At 47.9% G+C, this 17366-nt stretch overlaps 1 protein-coding gene, 1 long non-coding RNA gene and 1 other non-coding gene across 7 annotated transcripts; 2 read left to right on the top strand and 1 right to left on the bottom strand.

Moving 5' to 3' along the window:
* The first annotated feature begins 979 nt into the window (after nt 1–979).
* Nucleotides 980–17288, top strand: PABPC4 (poly(A) binding protein cytoplasmic 4). 5 transcript variants are annotated; one of them, XM_003273311.4, is made up of 16 exons: nt 980–2080; nt 5247–5440; nt 6519–6634; nt 7860–7999; nt 8173–8267; nt 8908–9045; nt 9994–10089; nt 12742–13014; nt 13342–13429; nt 13574–13645; nt 14194–14280; nt 14375–14502; nt 15705–15798; nt 15918–16048; nt 16334–16436; nt 16981–17288. In XM_003273311.4, exons 1-15 carry the CDS (start codon nt 1888–1890, stop codon nt 16421–16423), a joined length of 1935 nt encoding a protein of 644 aa, XP_003273359.1. In that variant the 5' UTR covers nt 980–1887; the 3' UTR covers nt 16424–16436; nt 16981–17288. The 5 variants fall into 5 exon arrangements, with proteins under 5 accessions (XP_003273359.1, XP_012366916.1, XP_030679380.1 ...); XM_012511462.2 differs by having other exon boundaries at nt 13574–13693; nt 16334–16393; XM_030823520.1 differs by having other exon boundaries at nt 13574–13693.
* LOC105740634 lies at nt 4514–13050 on the bottom strand. Its single transcript, XR_001116709.2, has 4 exons — nt 12901–13050; nt 7244–7388; nt 5155–5378; nt 4514–4756 (listed from the first exon to the last, which is right to left on the bottom strand). It is a non-coding gene; the product is annotated as an uncharacterized LOC105740634 (long non-coding RNA).
* On the top strand, nt 10332–10466 carry LOC115837789. Its single transcript, XR_004032841.1, has one exon. It is a non-coding gene; the product is annotated as a small nucleolar RNA SNORA55 (small nucleolar RNA).
* Nucleotides 17289–17366: the final 78 nt, after the last annotated feature.

Genomic DNA, 17366 nt, shown 5'->3' with positions numbered 1-17366 from the left:
CACCACGCCTGGCCTGTGATATGGCTTTCAAATGACCTGCCGGACCCTCATGCAGATGAAAAGTCTTTTTATAATTATCCAAGCCTAGAAGAAACTTTAAACATAGGAACAGAAAGTATTTCTGTGCCCTTAAATACAAACTAAATGTCCGGGAATGCCACCAGCATGTCAACAGAGGGGATGCTTGTGTTTGGTTTCATTGAAGCTTTACCAAAATGTGCTCATCTTTTCAGAAAATCCCATCACCCATGGATACTGCTTGCATTTCTAGTTCATGATGATTCTACCTCTAGGTCAAGAGTATCCTGAAAACTTCTCAAATCTTTATTGTATTTGGACCCAGACATTTACCTATTGGACCACCTATTATTTTATTTTAACTTATTTTATGTCACCTTCATTTCACAATTTGGCATACCACTTAATTTTTTTTTTTTTTTGAGAGGGAGTCTCACTCTGTTGCCCAGGCTGGAGTGCAGTGGCGCGATCTTGACACACTGCAACCTCCGCCTCCCGGTTTCAAGCTATTTTCCTGCCTCAGTCTCCCGAGTAGCTGGGACTACAGGCGCATGCCACCACGCCCGGCTAATGTTTTGTATTTTTAGTAGAGACGGGGTTTCACCGTATTAGCCAGGATGGTCTCGATCTCCTGACCTCATGATCCATCCGCCTCGGCCTCCCAAAGTGCTGGGATTACAGGCGTGAGCCACCGCGCCCGGCCCCATACCATTTAATTTTAAACCTCATGCGTGTGCGGGTTAAATGGCTTCTAGGTTCCATTCCCGGGTGATGGGTGGGAGGGTGTTAAGATTTATTTGTTATAGAAAGGGGCCCTGGGGTATCCCGCAGCCGCGAGCTGGGCGGTCCTCCTCGCGCCAGGGGTCGCTGTGGCGCCGCGCGGCCGCGCCGGGTCGCTCTCGCGTGGCCGCCCCGCCTCGGGCCCCCGGGCCGAGTGGGCGGGCACGACTGCGCCCAGGTCGCGAGGCGCCCTTCGACCAGCAGCGCCCGGGGCGGGCGGGTATAAATGGAGCGGTGGCTCCCTCGGCCGCCTCTCTCCGCCCCGGGTCGCTGCCGCCTCCTCCGCTTTCGGGCTTCGCAGCCTGAGGAAAAAAAGAGAAAAAGATAAAAAAAAATCCGAAAACGCTTCAAAATCCTGAAAAAAAAAAAAAAGAAAAAAAGCGAATCCTCCTCGGAGAACCCGCGGGGAAGTCACTTTCGCACGCTTCCGGCCTGCCCCGCGCCCGCCGCCGCCGCGCTTGGCGTCCGTCGGTCTCCGTCCGTCGGCCTGGGGGTGAGCCGCCCGGCCCGCCGTGCCCTCCCCCAGCTCGGGCCCCGAGCCCCGCGCCCCGCGCCTGCCCCGGCGCACCACGTGTCCGCGCTGCCCTTCGCCGCCCGCCCGGGGCTCGCCGAGTCGGCGCCCACAAAGATTTGGTTTCCCTCTGCCCCGGCGGTTGTAATCTTAAACCGCCGGAGCTCGAGGCCTATATTTATAGAGAAACGCGTGTCCCCGAGGCCGCCGTGGGCAGCGTCCGGTCGCCTCTTAAAGGATTTTTACCCTTCGGAAGGGGATTCCCCGTTTAATTTTTTCCTACTTTGATTTTTTGAAATTTGGAGTTTCGCACCAGGACCGCGGAGAAGTGCAAAGTCGCGGGGAGGGCCGTATTGTGCGGAGAGCCTTTTGTCTGCGGTGCTGCGGCCGTGGGAGCCGGCCCCCGCCTCCCGTTTCCGTCCCGTCTCCGAGCCCGCCGACTCCAGCTCGTCCTCGCCGCGCCGGTGCCACCTGTGAGCCGCGGCGCGGGCCCGGGCTCCGAGGGCGCCCCTTTTGTCCTGCGGCGGGCCCGATAAGAAGTCCTCCTGGCGGGGCTCGGGGTGGTGGGGGGCGGGGAGATGAACGCTGCGGCCAGCAGCTACCCCATGGCCTCCCTGTACGTGGGCGATCTGCATTCGGACGTCACCGAGGCCATGCTGTACGAAAAGTTCAGCCCCGCGGGGCCTGTGCTGTCCATCCGGGTCTGCCGCGATATGATCACCCGCCGCTCCCTGGGCTATGCCTACGTCAACTTCCAGCAGCCGGCCGACGGTGAGTAGAAGCTGTGCCCACACGTGCGTGGGAGCCCGGCGGACCCCGGGAGTCGTCTTCTGGCAGGGCCCTCCTGCCGAGGAGGGCGGCATCACGACGGCATGTTGCCACCGAAGCTGGGAGCAGGGTGCAGAGATTGAGAACGTGGACCCGGCATCAGATGACTCGAATTTCAATCTTGTTTCTACCACTTGCTAACTGGGTGACCTTGGGCTACTTACTGGTGTTGCTGGTAGTGGGGTGGAAACCAAGGAGACTGTGAAACAGGATTAGAGTGAAGCCATTGGCATTCCACTGTGTGTGGTCCTTGTCAGTGGGGCTGGGCTGTTAAGAGACCCTTGCTTGTGCCCCTCACAGGCTGGCCAAAAAGGCGGGACGTTTGAAACACAATTCCCCGCAAAAGTTGTATATTGTAAAGCTCCTGCCCGCTCCGCCACCTTTACTAACCTTGACTACCTGATGTGCTGATAAAGGATCGGTCAGGGCAGGCAGGAGGCAGAGGGAAGGTTTCTGTGCGTTAAACTCTCGCAGAGACTTAGGTTAGTGCCACAAAAGCTGCGTGTGCCAGGCCAGCTCCTTGGTCTGTGTGTTTGCCACTGGAGTGGAGAAGTGCTTTACTCTGGACAAATGGTATCCAGGCTGTGTGCTGTAGAGAGTGTCGTGGAGGTAGTTTGGGGAAGCGTCACTTGAAAATCTGGTGGCATTTGTCACCTCAGCTGTAACAGTGCTTTGCACTCGTCAGAGCCCTTTTACTTCATCTAATCTGAAGAAAATGGGACTCCTGAGAAGGAAAAGGAATGCAAAAAGTTGGAAGCCAAGTTGGGACTCCCAGCACAGTGCTCTGCCACCTCAGATTGTGGCCTTAGCATGGAGCATGGAGAGAGGTATGCTGCAGGCGTGGCAGGAGTGAGGCCAGAGGAAACCTGATCAGAGGCTGCACGTGACTCCAGATTAAAAGGGAACAACTGCAGAGATCATTACTGGGAGAAACAAGCCATTCTATGGCAGAGGATCTCCAGGTCCCTAGTTTTGGGGTCCCCACTTTGTTTTCTGTCTGAGGCCCAGAGTTACTACTTGCCCAGGTTGCAGCTGAGACCAGAGAATTGGACATGTTGAGAGGGACTAGGTACTGCTACTGTCAATCCAGTGTGCTCCAAGCTGAGTTCTGTCCATGGCCATAGGAGCGCAAAGGTAGCTGAGTGTGGTCTTTTTAGGGGATAATGTACCACATTAGCTGTTGTCTGCCTTCTTGACTTTTGAACAAAAGTCGTGTCACTTAGAGATAGCAGAAGCCATTGGTCAGTGTGTCTGCCAACACATACTTCTGCAGGACTTCTCCCTGCTATAAATAAGTGCAGCCAGATTTGTCAGACTAAGCCGGCTTGCCTTGTGCAGTGTTGTCTGGAAATGAGGAGCTGTGTTGAAATGGGCTCCTTTACTGCTAATTAATGAAATAGTTTGCGATCCCAGCTATCTATCTCTGATAGCCATCACAAGCAAACTCCTTTCCCTGGCCTGTTCCTGACTTGGATCTGTCTTGTCATCTCCCCTTTTCCCAACTACCTGCCACACAGATGAGCCCACCTTCTGAAGGGGGTGGGGAAAGTTGTTGGAAATAATGAGTGAAAATAAATTCTCCTGGCTAATGAAACAGTTGAGCTTGTGGAGCGGCAGAGTTGGGGAATTTTGTCCCCCCCTTAAGTGAGATGTTGCCTTAAGGCAAGGAGCAGGTTCCGCTGCTCTGATCCTGTGTAAATTCTCTCATGGAGGAGGTTCTGGGTGATGTCACCGTTAGGAGATGCCATCATAGCCTTAAGGAAAAGTGGCCACCAGATCTGGGCATTCTTGTTGCGATTAGTGATGAGAAGTGTTTTGGCTGGCAGGTGGTGTTATATTTTAGCTTTTGGTTCTTTTTGTTGTTGTTTGTTGTGAGACGCTGTTTCACTCTTGTTGCCCAGGCTGGAGTACAATGGCGCGATCTCAGCTCACTGCAACCTCTGACTCCTGGGTTCAAACGATTTTCCGGCTTTAGCCTCCTGAGTAGCTGGGATTACAGGTGCCCGCCAGCACGCCCAGCTAATTTTGTATTTTTAGTAGAGATGGGGTTTCACCGTGTTGGTCAGGCTGGTCTTGAACTCCTGACCTCAGGTGATCCACCTGCCTTGGCCTCCCAAAGTGCTGGGATTACAGGAGTGAGCCACCGTACCGTACCCGGCCCAGCTTTTGGTTCTTTAAATTGTCTCTGGTGTACACATGGACTTGGTTGGGAAGCTAAGGAAGCATTCCAAGGCGCTGGATGGGGAAGTTGGTTGAGCACCCAGGGTAGCTGAAGTCCTAGAATTCTACAGAACTTGCATTAAGGCTTCAAAAGGTGGGTGCAGGGCCTACCATCTGTGCACTGTCTGCTTAGGCAGAAGGTATGGTGGTTTAATCCTTGTGATAGTACAGATAATTTTTCCATGTGTGATCAGTTGTATCCATTTTGATGATTGATGCTTTTTTGTTTAAATCAATGTCTGTTCTCAGAAATTGAAAATAAAAGAAACTGAACTGAATTCTGAATTCAGGGATAGCACGTTTTTTTTTTCCCCAGATCATTTGCTTATAGGTTTTGTCACTTGTCTCCATAGGTGGATTGCAGACTAAATGACTTGATAACTTTGATGCAATACCTCACTGAAAAATAAATCAGATAACCTAGTATTAGTTTCGTAATCACTAGCTAGCTGCACAGCTTAGTTACCCTAAACGTAAGTTTGTTCATTTTGTAAAATGTGTAATTTCAGCTGTCCCACCTGAGTCATGGTGGGTGGTAGTCTGCAAAGTCTCTTCTAAATGGTAAAGCTTAGTCAAATGTGAGGTATTATCATTGGATCTTGGTGTCATTAAAGCCATTTAGATTATCTTTACTTATGGCCTCTTTATCCAACAAGGGCACAGACCCAGAAGGGTGTTTAGACTTCTGTCATGAAGTAGAGTCATTAGCTGGAACTTACACTACCCTAACAGTGCAGGCTGGAGAAATCTGATGCCCTTTTATTTTAATAGAGTTGCCTTTTATCAAGAGTGATTACCTTGAAAAGTCCTGGAGTAATCTGTTCTTAGGCTGTTGGCCTGTGGGAGCTGATGTTTTCTGTCCTTATTGAAATGTGTTTCTCTCTTACAGCTGAGCGGGCTTTGGACACCATGAACTTTGATGTGATTAAGGGAAAGCCAATCCGCATCATGTGGTCTCAGAGGGATCCCTCTTTGAGAAAATCTGGTGTGGGAAACGTCTTCATCAAGAACCTGGACAAATCTATAGATAACAAGGCACTTTATGATACTTTTTCTGCTTTTGGCAACATACTATCCTGCAAGGTAAACATTGATTAAATGATTTCAGCAGAATAATTAATTGATTCTTGAAAACAAGATAAATACCAGACTGAGAACTATCTTGGAATTGGGCATCAGGGTATGGGAATTTTCAAAATGCTGGACATGGAATCCTAAAAGTTGCCATAGGTAATCTCGGGGCCACACCCAGCGTAACCAGCACACGCTTTCATACCCTTGTTCTTTCCTCAGCCTGAAATATTCTTCCTGTTCTTTACCTTTGGAAAGCCCACGTTTTTCTTTTGGGATGGGGGAAAGGAAAGGACCAGAGAAGTGTCTCTAGTCTTCAGGAAACTTAATCACTTTAGAAGCATAAATTCACTCTGTTCCTTCTACGTATCTGTTTTATGCTGAGCACTTTAAAACTTAAACGGTACTGCTTAAAAACATAGGGTAGTATGTTTAATGCCATACTACACTGAAAATCTGTTGTGGCGTTGGAAAATGTTTTGTTTTCTGCAGCACTGTGGTTTGCACCTAGATCTCTTAAAATGTGTTGTTGTGTTTTAAAGAGATAGGTCTTGCTCTGTCTGTCACCCAGGGTGGAGTGCAGTGGTCTAGTAACAGCTCATTGTAGCCTCGACCTCCTGGGCTCAAGCCATCCTCCCACCTCAGCCTCCCAAGTAGCTGGAACTACAGGCACGTGCCACCACACTCAGTTAATTTTTTTCTTTTTTGTAGAGACAGGGTCTCTCTCCATTGTCAGGCTGGTCTCCAGCTTCTGGCTCCAACGATCCTGCTGCTTTGGCCTCCCAAAGCATTGGGATTACAGGCGTGAGTCACAGCACCCAATTTTAAGTATTTTTTGTTTGTTTGTTTGTTTTTGATAAAAATGAAGAAAACATTTGGAATAGAAGCATCTTAGTAGTGGCTACCTTTGTAAATGGAACACTTACTAGGTACCTGGTGCTGTGCTAGGTGTTAGAAAAATTATACTGGTGTACTTGGCCATCTTTGGCCATGGATGGGCTAGAGTCTTCTCAGGCACAAGATGCCCTGAGGTTCTCATGTCTCAGGAGCTGGCCAGTGGTGCTAAAGTGGTCCACCTTGTCTTTGACAGGTGGTGTGTGATGAGAACGGCTCTAAGGGTTATGCCTTTGTCCACTTCGAGACCCAAGAGGCTGCCGACAAGGCCATCGAGAAGATGAATGGCATGCTCCTCAATGACCGCAAAGTGTGAGTGTCCCAGTCCGGAGCAACAACCATCGCATGAGCCAGCCGTGGCCCCACCTCGGTATTAACTGGCACACACAAGGCGGCTACTGGTTCTCGGCCCAAGTGTGGCCTGCTCCTACCTCTCCACTCCAGGGCTGGTGAGTCTCCCTGCCTGAGCCGTGGCAGCCCTTTTGACTCGCCAAGGTGGGCTTCCTGCCCAAGCCATGGCCTGCCTGCCGCCTCTCCCTTAAAGGCATCTGTCTGTGGGTTTTGTGAGCATCAACAACTGGGGCTGCCTGGAAAGCAGCTCTAAGCTCACTCTGAGTCGGGGTCTTGGCCAGCGGCAGAGTGGAGAGGGCCCTGGACTGACCAGGAGCTGTATACTAGCAGTGTGACCTTGGCTTTCCTGTGATGCAGGTCTGTCCATGGGTCCCTCGCTAGTGGTTGATGCCAAATTGTCCCCGCGGTTCTCCATTTTCTAACTTATGACTCAGTGACCTAATACAAGGCTGGCTCCATAGTAATACTTGGTGACAATGAAAAATCCCATCCCTTTGCAGAAAAACTTCATAACAGACCTTGTTGCTTTGGTGTGGTTGTTACTGTAGAATGCAGAGAGGGGGAACTTACCAAAGCCATATGGGGAGAAGAAGGGACAATAAAGTCTTGGCTATTACAAGCCAAAATAATTTTTGTCCTTTGTGTCAGTCAACATACCAGAGGAGGGGTTATGTTTATAATCTCTGTGTGTCCAGTGGTTGATCTACAGATATCACTAAAAAGAAATATAAAAATGCCAGTGTATGGATAAATTTTAAGTATAACAGTACCAAAATAAATAAATTTAAAAAGCAAAGGGTGCCCCTTCACTCCAACAATCTCATACCTAGGATTAACCACTGTTAACAGTTTGGTTTGTATCCTTCCAGACATTTTCTATGCATTTACCTAGTTGCACAGAAATGAACGTTTTTAAAACATGGCCATCAGGTTTCTTCATGAAGGCAGTGTGATGTGGTAGGAGTAGCCCTGGTCTAAGCCAGGAGCCCTGGGGCTGGTCCTCACAGGATAGTCCTGCCTTTTTCTCTTTCTGCTGGGGACTCGGGGTATCTCTGAGACTCCTTGGTGTGGTGGATGGGGATCTCGTGTTTTAACCTCTCCTGTCATTAACCTGTATTCCTGTGGGTCCCTGGACATCATGTTTTATTCCTCTGGGTAATTACTGTTCTTCATGGTTTCATTTTAGATTTGTGGGCAGATTTAAGTCTCGCAAAGAGCGGGAAGCTGAGCTTGGAGCCAAAGCCAAGGAATTCACCAATGTTTATATCAAAAACTTTGGGGAAGAGGTGGATGATGAGAGTCTGAAAGAGCTATTCAGTCAGTTTGGTAAGTTGGGGCTCGTTGTCCCCTTTCACAGTCTACCAGATCCAGCTGTTCTTTCTTAAGAGATGAGGGCACTGCTCCAGAGATTTGCTTCAAGTGAGTTTCCAGAGGGAAGCCTTCTCTCCTTGAGCTGTGCTCAAGATGTTGTTACTAATAGTTCTGTCCTTTGGTAATAGGTAAGACCCTAAGTGTCAAGGTGATGAGAGATCCCAGTGGGAAATCCAAAGGCTTTGGCTTTGTGAGTTACGAAAAACACGAGGATGCCAATAAGGTGAGTGTACCACAAAGATTGGGAAAAGCTTGTAAGAGGTTGCCCCAGAGTATGGGCAGGGTCTTGCTAGCACCTACCTGGACCTGGGATGGTCTGAGTATCTGGTAGTAGATGTAACATTACTATACTCTGGGATCATCTTCCTGGGTTCCACATGTTAACTTCATGTAGGTGTTTACAAAGCACTTGGCACATACCTGTCACCTCGGCTATCAGTTGTTGAAAGAATAGGACAGACGTTTGTTCTGCTGCAAAGGTGAGAGAATTAAAGCCCAGTGAGTGCTGATTTGATAACAGCACAGCAGCTACTTGTGGGCAAAGCATTGTGCCAGACCCTCAATATGTATCACTTAAATACCCACAAAAGCACCTGCAGAATTTACTGGCGCCGGAATATTATATCGCCCTAGGCTCATGTCAGCACACTTGTGTTTATACACCTGTACTATTTCTATATTATCTGGATCAATAACCCATTTAAATATTAACCTCACTTTACAGATGAGGAAGTTTGGATTTGTGTAAGGTGGAATGAATTTAGTTTTTAGTCCCATAGTAGAAAGAATATCTGGGACTTAGACCTCCAGAATAAGACCCCATTGCTGCAACTTTATTTTAAAGACATATTTTTCCTCTCTAGGCTGTGGAAGAGATGAATGGAAAAGAAATAAGTGGTAAAATCATATTTGTAGGCCGTGCACAAAAGAAAGTAGAACGGCAGGCAGAGTTAAAACGGAAATTTGAACAGTTGAAACAGGAGAGAATTAGTCGATATCAGGTAAGGTGGTCTTGGCCCAGCCTAGCAATGGGATTTGCTGTGAAATATTTGCAGAACACCCTTATGTTTAGGGGGCTTTCTTTTTGGGGACTTGGAGTGTGTTCTTCCCATTTTCCCCAAGAAGATCAGGTTTAAAAGGATATATACCTACTACATATGACTGATTATTATAGAACCAGAAACAAGAGATGAGTTTATTCATCAAGATGCTCTCTATTTTGGAAGCCTCAGCCTGTTGCTGAGGTTAGCCATGTAGGTTCCATTTACTTAAATGAGACTCCTTTGTTTGGCATAGCTTCAAGAAGACCCCTGCTGGGGTGGGTGAGTGGTCACCAGAGCAGCTGTGGGGAGAGGTGACAAAAGGTGACTGCACTGATGATCCTGTTTCAGGGCAGTAGTTTCACAACTTTGGGCTTGCATCAGATTCATCAGCAGAGCTTGTTAAAACAGATAGCTGGGCTCCAGCCCCAGAGTTTTTCAGATTCATTGGGTTTGGGGTCTGGCCTGAGAATTTCATTTCTTTTTTTTTTTTTTCTTGAGATGGAGTCTCGCTCTGTCGCCCAGGCTGGAGTGCAGTGGCACAGTCTCAGCTCACTGCAAGCTCTGCCTCCCGGGTTCACACCATTTTCCTGCCTCAGCCTCCTGAGTAGCTGGGACTACAGGTGCCCGCCACCATGCCCGGCTAATTTTTTGTATTTTTAGTAGAGATGGGGTTTCACTGTGTTAGCCAGGATGGTCTCGATCTCCTGACCTTGTGATTCGCCCGTCTTGTCCTCCCAAAGTGCTGGGATTACAGGCGTGAGCCACCGCGTCAGGCTGAGAATCTCATTTCTAACAAGTTCCCAAAGATGCTAGTGCTCCTGGTCTGGGGGCCACCCTTTGGGAACCACTTTCTTAGCGAATATTTGTGGTATAGAAGTGCAGTTAACAGTGATCTTTTTCCTTCAGGGGGTGAATCTCTACATTAAGAACTTGGATGACACTATTGATGATGAGAAATTAAGGAAAGAATTTTCTCCTTTTGGATCAATTACCAGTGCTAAGGTATTATACTGAGATCTGGGGATTGAAAGCAGTAGTATTCCATTATAGGCTTATTGGCATTTGTTCCATTGAAGGAACAGCATTTAAATTACGTTCATTTCTGAAAGTAGTTACTGCGTTTTTCTAGCAAAATTTCTGGATGCATTCTGGAGAATGACATTTCATTAGGTTAACATTACACTGTTTCCCAAGCACTGGAGTCTGGAGAGGAATTTGACCCAGCCCCTTCTTGCCAACCCAGAGCACCTGAATCTTTCCCATTCCTTGCTGCCTCGTGCTGGTGTGGGGACAGATGGTGCTACAGAATGAGCAGAGGAAATCCAGACAGGTTGTTTTCCATTTGTCTTGGGGCCTGTCTCTACAGCTCTGCCACATTTTCTCCTTGAGAATGAAGGTATTTTGAAGATTTTGGAGGTGGGCTTGGGAACTTCCACCCTGGTCTTAAAAAGAGAGGAAAGGGGAGTGGAAGGTTTTTCCATGTTTCGTAGTGTGCATCATTTGCTTGATTTTCTTTAATAATCATATCAACTGAGTTAGGGTAAGTAGGAACCTCATTTTAGAGATAAGGAATTTTAGTCCTTGAACAAGAGAATGCTGCCTACATGGGGATGGTGTCCTGCTTGTCCTTGGCACTTCGGGAGCAGGATGGAAACTGGTGTCATCTGAACATTTTGAGTTATGGCCGGATGCAGACTCCGTTCTTGCTAAACAGAGGTGTACCAGATGCCACAAAGTCCTTTAGTTGATGAGAAGGGAAGCCATGTGGGCTGGTAAGGGCTTAGTGGCCCTGCCCTGGCTCTTAGTGGACTTTGCTCCCAACCTGGGAATGTGGAAAGCAATGTTATCAGTTGTAGTAGGGAGTTGGCCAGAGGCCAACTGTGGGTTTGCCCAGTTCTTAACCCTTTCATTTTTGCTGTGACCCCCTTGACTGGCCCTCATCAGTGTAAGGAGTGATTTTCTATCCTTGCTTATCTGCCTAGTAGTCAAGTTGGCATTTGTTAAGAGAGCAAAAGAGCCATACCTTGAATTGTCACCATTTTCGTGATGATGGTGTGGCATTTTTTTTCACATACCTTACTGGCCCACCTCATTGGTAGAGAGTTATGGGGTGATGCACTTTTTTTTTTTTTTTTTTTTTGAGACGGAGTCTCGCCCTCTCACCCAGGCTGGAGTGCAGCGGCGCGATCTCGGCTCACTGCAAGCTCCGCCTCCCGGGTTCCCGCCATTCTCCTGCCTCAGCCTCTCCGAGTAGCTGGGACTACAGGCGCCCGCCACCACGCCCGGCTAATTTTTTGTATTTTTAGTAGAGACGGGGTTTCACCGTGGTCTCGATCTCCTGACCAAGTGATCCGCCTGCCTCGGCTTCCCAAAGTGCTGGGATTACAGGCGTGAGCCACCGCGCCCGGCCAATGCACTTCTTTACTTCCCTATCCTCCACTTCAGGAGGCTCTCTGGGCCATTAACTAAGACATAAAACAATGACAATCACACCAGAGAAGACAGTGAATAACCTTTTCTATTAGGAAAAATGCCATTTGTGAATGATGAACTTAATGTGGAAAAAGACTGCCTGAACCAGTACACCTGTGGTTTTGTAGCTGTTTGGAGTATTTCATGGAAATTGAGCCTCAAGAAGGCAAGTAAGATTAGAATCTAGGCTGCCTATCTCTGAGCTGGTCATCTCATTGAATTAATGGTGGCAGTCATTGGTTACCTGAACATTTTATGACTCCTGTCCACATGTGGTATTCCAAAAATGTTATCCTGACGTTGCTAAGAGCTTGTTAGAGTTTCGTCCACTGAGGCCTTGAAGCATAAGAGATCTGAAAATAAATTGCTCAATACTACTGTCAGGGTGTTTTGTGGTTACCCGGGGTAGCTATCCACCAGGTATCAGGAAACATCTTTGAGTTCCTGGTTTTATCATTAGCCATTTCATAGTGTTTCAGAACTTTAGCATCACCTGGGGACTCAAAGAAAACGCCTAGATGCCTTAGAGGTTGTGACTTAGTTGGTCTGGGGTAAATCCTATGCCAGAACCCTGACCTAGACTCAGTGACTGCAGCAGAACCCAGGCTTTCTGTTTCTTCTGAATAGTTCTGTGCCCACCCAGGGACATCCTTTTTTTTCCTATTTGTGGGTTTGTTTTGTTTTTTTTTGTTGTTTGGTTGGTTGGTTGGTGTTTTTGTTTTGTTTTGTTTTGGAGATGGAGTCTCACTCTGTCGCCCAGGCTGGAGTGCAGTGGCGCGATCTCGGCTCACTGCAATCTCTGCCTCCCAGGTTCAAGTGGTTCTCCTGCCTCAGCCTCCTGAGTAGCTAGGATTACAGGTGTGTGTCACCACGCCCAGCTAATTTTTGTATTTTTAGTAGAGACGGGGTTTCACCATGTTGGTTAGGATGGTCTTGAACTCCTGACCTCGTGATCCACCCACTTCGGCCTCCCAGAGTGCTGGGATTACAGGCATGAGCCACTGCGCCTGGCCCTTTGTGTTTCTGAGATGAGGTCTCACTACATTGCTCAAGCTGGTCTCAACCTCCTGAGCTCAAGCAGCCCTCCCACCTCAGCCTTCCAAAGTGCTGGGATTACAGGCACGAGCCACTACACCCAGCCAGGGACACCTAATTTCTTAAGTAGCTGGTCTCATTTTGTAGGTAATGCTGGAGGATGGAAGAAGCAAAGGGTTTGGCTTCGTCTGCTTCTCGTCTCCTGAAGAAGCAACCAAAGCAGTCACTGAGATGAATGGACGCATTGTGGGCTCCAAGCCACTATATGTTGCCCTGGCCCAGAGGAAGGAAGAGAGAAAGGCTCACCTGACCAACCAGTATATGCAACGAGTGGCTGGAATGAGAGCACTTCCTGCCAATGCCATCTTAAATCAGTTCCAGCCTGCAGCGGGTGGCTACTTTGTGCCAGCAGTCCCACAGGTGGGTGTGCTGTTTGGTCACAGTTCTTGGGAACCTGCCTGCTGGCAGTATTCTGCAGTGGTTGGGGAGAGGGATTTTTCGTTGTTAGAGTTCTAGAATGTCACAATAAGGACCCTTCAAGTAAAAATGAAGGACTTAGCCATGGTCACACACACACACCCACAGTGGCAGTGGTATCATAAAACAGTCCCCATTAGCTGACCCCTCAGCTTTTGAATAGAAAGAACATTTAAATAATTAGCTTAGGTCCTGGTTAGTGAGATGAGATACTTCTCTAGGATGGGTTCAGTCCTTAAGAGGGCGTTTGGGTATTCTTCTGTCTTACAGGCTCAGGGAAGGCCTCCATATTATACACCTAACCAGTTAGCACAGATGAGGCCTAATCCACGCTGGCAGCAAGGTGGGAGACCTCAAGGTAGGTGGTGGGGAACAGTAATTTGACGGCCCAGGATATACCTGTCCTGGTCTCCCCTGCCTTTCCTGCTTCCCTGCTCTGAGGCACAGCCTAGGTTCTGGTCCACATCACTTCTCAGTGATGTTCAATTTTTCTCTTCACCAGGCTTCCAAGGAATGCCAAGTGCTATACGCCAGTCTGGGCCTCGTCCAACTCTTCGCCATCTGGCTCCAACTGGTAATGCTCCGGCCTCTCGTGGCCTCCCTACTACCACTCAGAGAGTCGGTGAGCAAACTGGCCTTTAGAAGTGTGGCCTGGGGAGGAGGGAGTCAGGATGACTAGGCTCTGCCCTGGGTTGGTCAGTTTGTTGGGCTCGAATTTATCGAGTCCTGGTTCTGTAATCTTAGCTGTGTGCTTAGGTGGCCACTTCAGGAGCAGAGAAACAGTATGAGTTCTAGGTGTGTCAGTTGCTTTTAACATTCTTTGCTCATCGGTGAGTCACGTGAAAAAGGTTAGTTGTAGAAGTTTGCTAACTGGATGACCACAGAGGCAGCCTGTTCATTTGGGTGGGGTGAGGAATACAAGGAAACAGTGTGTACAGAATATGTCCTGTATTCCAAGATGTGGAAAGAGTTGTATGTTATCCTTTGGCTCATCCTCGAAAGTAGTAGTGGCCCCCTGTGCAATGTGTTGTGTAAACGTGCTTTGAAATTTCTCCTTCCGTGGGACGTGGCCAGTTGGACATCTGCTGCCAACACTGATGTGCATTTGCTGGTCTGTTGTAGGGTCTGAGTGCCCGGACCGCTTGGCTATGGACTTTGGTGGGGCTGGTGCCGCCCAGCAAGGGCTGACTGACAGCTGCCAGTCTGGAGGTGGTATTGGATGCACACAGAAGGGGGAAAGATGGGATTTGACGGGTCTTTGCCCAGACTGATGGGCTTTAATCATATTTGTTCTTTCCCTAAGGCGTTCCCACAGCTGTGCAGAACTTAGCGCCACGCGCTGCTGTTGCCGCTGCTGCTCCCCGGGCTGTTGCCCCCTACAAATACGCCTCCAGTGTCCGCAGCCCTCATCCTGCCATACAGCCTCTGCAGGTGAGGTCCACCAGACAGAATGCTTAAAAGGATTTCCCCCATTTCCACTTGATGTAAAAGAAGCTTTACTTTGATTCCTTCAACAGGTATTAAATGCCTGCTCTGTGTTATGATGCTATGTTCTGATTCACTGTCCCTGCCCTTCAGGGGCTCACTAGTGGGAGAGAAGGGGCTTAAAAGTGCTCTGCCTGATGCCAGTTCACTCAGAAATGCCTCAGAGCAGGCAGCCAGTGCTGCTTGCTCTCTTTGTACGAAATAATGTGCTCACTCAGCTCTTTGAGCCTCCAGGTCACTTCCACATCCAGTGACCTAATTGGATCCTTGGCTGCTCTGCAAGATGATTGGTACATTAATGCAGGAAATAACTTCAACTTACAGATCGGATGTTCAGCTTCAAAGATGTAATGTGTGTGTAGGAGGGGAAGGTGTTGAACCTAGAGCTTAGATTTTCTAAGCTGTAACTTGCTGTCTCTAGACCTGTGCTCTAGATGCAACTAGTTTGTTTCAGAGCTTAATAGCAATTTGCTGTGGAGGTGTCACCCTAAGCCTTCAGGCCCATAAGCTGCTTAGTAGATTACTCTTTAACTGCCCTGTCTCATACTCTCTTAAGTTGGGGATTTCTTAGAACTTGATGCTATGTAAAATACCTTTTCTTTGCAAGGCTTTGACTAGCATTGACATTGCATGTTGACAGTTTTTAAGCATTTGATACAAAAACATTTGGTACAATTAAGGTGATGTGGAATGTAATTATAAATGTGTTGATATTTACTCCCTTTGATCCGATCTGCACTGAGATTTACCCTAAAGGAAAACTGTAATTTTCAGAAAAAGGTTGTATACAAGTGTTTACCCTTATTTATATAACAAGGCTTTTCATTCTTGAGTAACTTTGGGTGTATTAAGGAAATGTCAGAAAATGCTTGCCTAGCACTATAGGTTTGTTTTATTATTTATGTTTCACTTCGCTTTCTGATAACATGCCATTTTCATTGTAATTGGTTGTGTTTACGTCCATACCACTCTGTTCCTCACCACACCCCTCAATCCTTCAAGGACTGAAATTAGTTCCTTTAGAGCAAGGACAGCCACCTCCTCTCCTCTTTCACATAGTCAGATGTTCAGATATTGAACAGGTGCTCAACCACCATCAGGTGTTGTCCTTTCCTCGGTGCTAACCCACTGCCTCTCCTGGTTCCCAGGCACCCCAGCCTGCGGTCCATGTGCAGGGGCAGGAGCCACTGACTGCCTCCATGCTGGCTGCAGCACCCCCCCAGGAACAGAAGCAGATGCTGGGTGAGTGACCCACTTGCTTGCAGAAGAATAGGGGCCCAGAGCCTGATGCCAGCTAGGACACCAGTGTCCATTGTTTATTGGGATTTGATTTGTTTTTTTATTAACTACCCTCCCCGTAGGAGAACGCTTGTTCCCACTCATCCAAACAATGCATTCAAACCTGGCTGGGAAGATCACGGGAATGTTGCTGGAGATAGACAACTCTGAGCTGCTGCACATGTTAGAGTCCCCCGAGTCTCTCCGCTCCAAGGTGAGCTGGGGCTCAGACCCTGCAGCTTCAGTTCTCAGCTTGGGAAGATTGGGGGCAAACTTGGATTCCCAGGTGCAGCAGAAAGTGGGATCTGCTGCCCCCAGGACCCCTCTCGTCATGCCTTGACTGTGACTGGAGGCTGCCGTGGGTATTTGGGAAAGTAGTTAGCACCAGAAGCCTAGGGATCATCTGTACAGTTGGCTTTGGTCCACCACTAGGTCTGGGCACTGGGGAGGAGTGGAGTAGCTCTCCTAGATTCACTGACCACCTGAAGATTTCTCACAGGTGGATGAAGCTGTAGCAGTTCTACAGGCTCATCATGCCAAGAAAGAAGCTGCCCAGAAGGTGGGCGCTGTTGCTGCTGCTACCTCTTAGACAAGGAAAAACCGTATGTGTGGCTATTTTCATTTTTGTTCCTATGAGCATTGTCTTCGTGGTTTGACCTGAGGTTGTATATGTGCTCACTGCTTAGCTCTGGGAATACAATAAGTACAGTTAGTTACACGGAGTGTGTTGCAGGTGACTTCTTGTCATGAGGACTGTGGACTTTGTCTGCAGGAGCTTGAGTGAATGATAAAACTAGTACTGGTTGATGGTGGTAGGTGTCTCCAGATAGGGAAAGGAGACAGTAAAATAAGCTAAGGAAAAAGCACGTGGTAAGGACCAGAGCTGGTGTGTTGGGAGGGTTGACTTGGCATAGTCATGACCCTCTTATCAAGGGCCTCAGGAGCCTTGTCATCTAGTGGTAAAGACCAGAGATGCTTCTAAACGTCGTACAGTACACAAGAGGACAGACCCAACAGAATGCCCAAAGTGTCAATAGTGCTGAGGTTGAGAAACCTCTTCTAGAATACCTTCCTTTATCCACTAGATGTTAATGAGTCTAAATTATTTGATTTTGCATTTATTTGTGTTGGTGCTTTTCTTTACAGGATTCAAAAGCCAAATAACCCCTTATGGAATTCAACTCAAGGTTTGAAGACTTCCTAGCTTGTCCTATGGACCTCAACACCAAGGATTACAAATTGCAAATTTAATAGGTCATTTTGTATCAAAAGGTCAATTATGAAGCACCTAGAATTTTTCAATTATACGAATATGTTCTTTGGGTTCTGCTGTGGCCCAGTGTTAACTTTTTTTTTTTTTTATTGTGGGTTTTGATTTTTTCCCCCAGAAATTGGTTTTATTTGATGTACCCAAGTCTTACGTTTCCCAATAAAGAAAAAAAATCTCCATAAAACTGCCTCTGTCTCTGACCACAGTTTTACGAGTTCCAGTTTTCACTGGAAGTAACTTTAGGATGTGAATTGGTTCCAGT

The sequence above is a fragment of the Nomascus leucogenys genome, chromosome 12 (assembly GCF_006542625.1).
Source record: "Nomascus leucogenys isolate Asia chromosome 12, Asia_NLE_v1, whole genome shotgun sequence".
NCBI classification, from domain to species: Eukaryota; Metazoa; Chordata; class Mammalia; order Primates; family Hylobatidae; genus Nomascus; species Nomascus leucogenys.
The sequence above is the reverse complement of the archived record's forward strand: the minus strand, read 5'-3'. Positions and strand labels throughout refer to the sequence as shown.

What these genes read in the sequence shown, in the direction of transcription:
- PABPC4 (XM_030823520.1), top strand. Translation starts at nt 1,888, where the DNA reads ATGAACGCTGCGGCCAGCAGCTACCCCATGGCCTCCCTGTACGTGGGC. An exon ending in AGAGCTATTCAGTCAGTTTG is followed by an intron (nt 8,000 to 8,172) that starts GTAAGTTGGGGC and finishes CTTTGGTAATAG; the next exon opens with GTAAGACCCTAAGTGTCAAG. An exon ending in AGAGAATTAGTCGATATCAG is followed by an intron (nt 9,046 to 9,993) that starts GTAAGGTGGTCT and finishes TTTTTCCTTCAG; the next exon opens with GGGGTGAATCTCTACATTAA.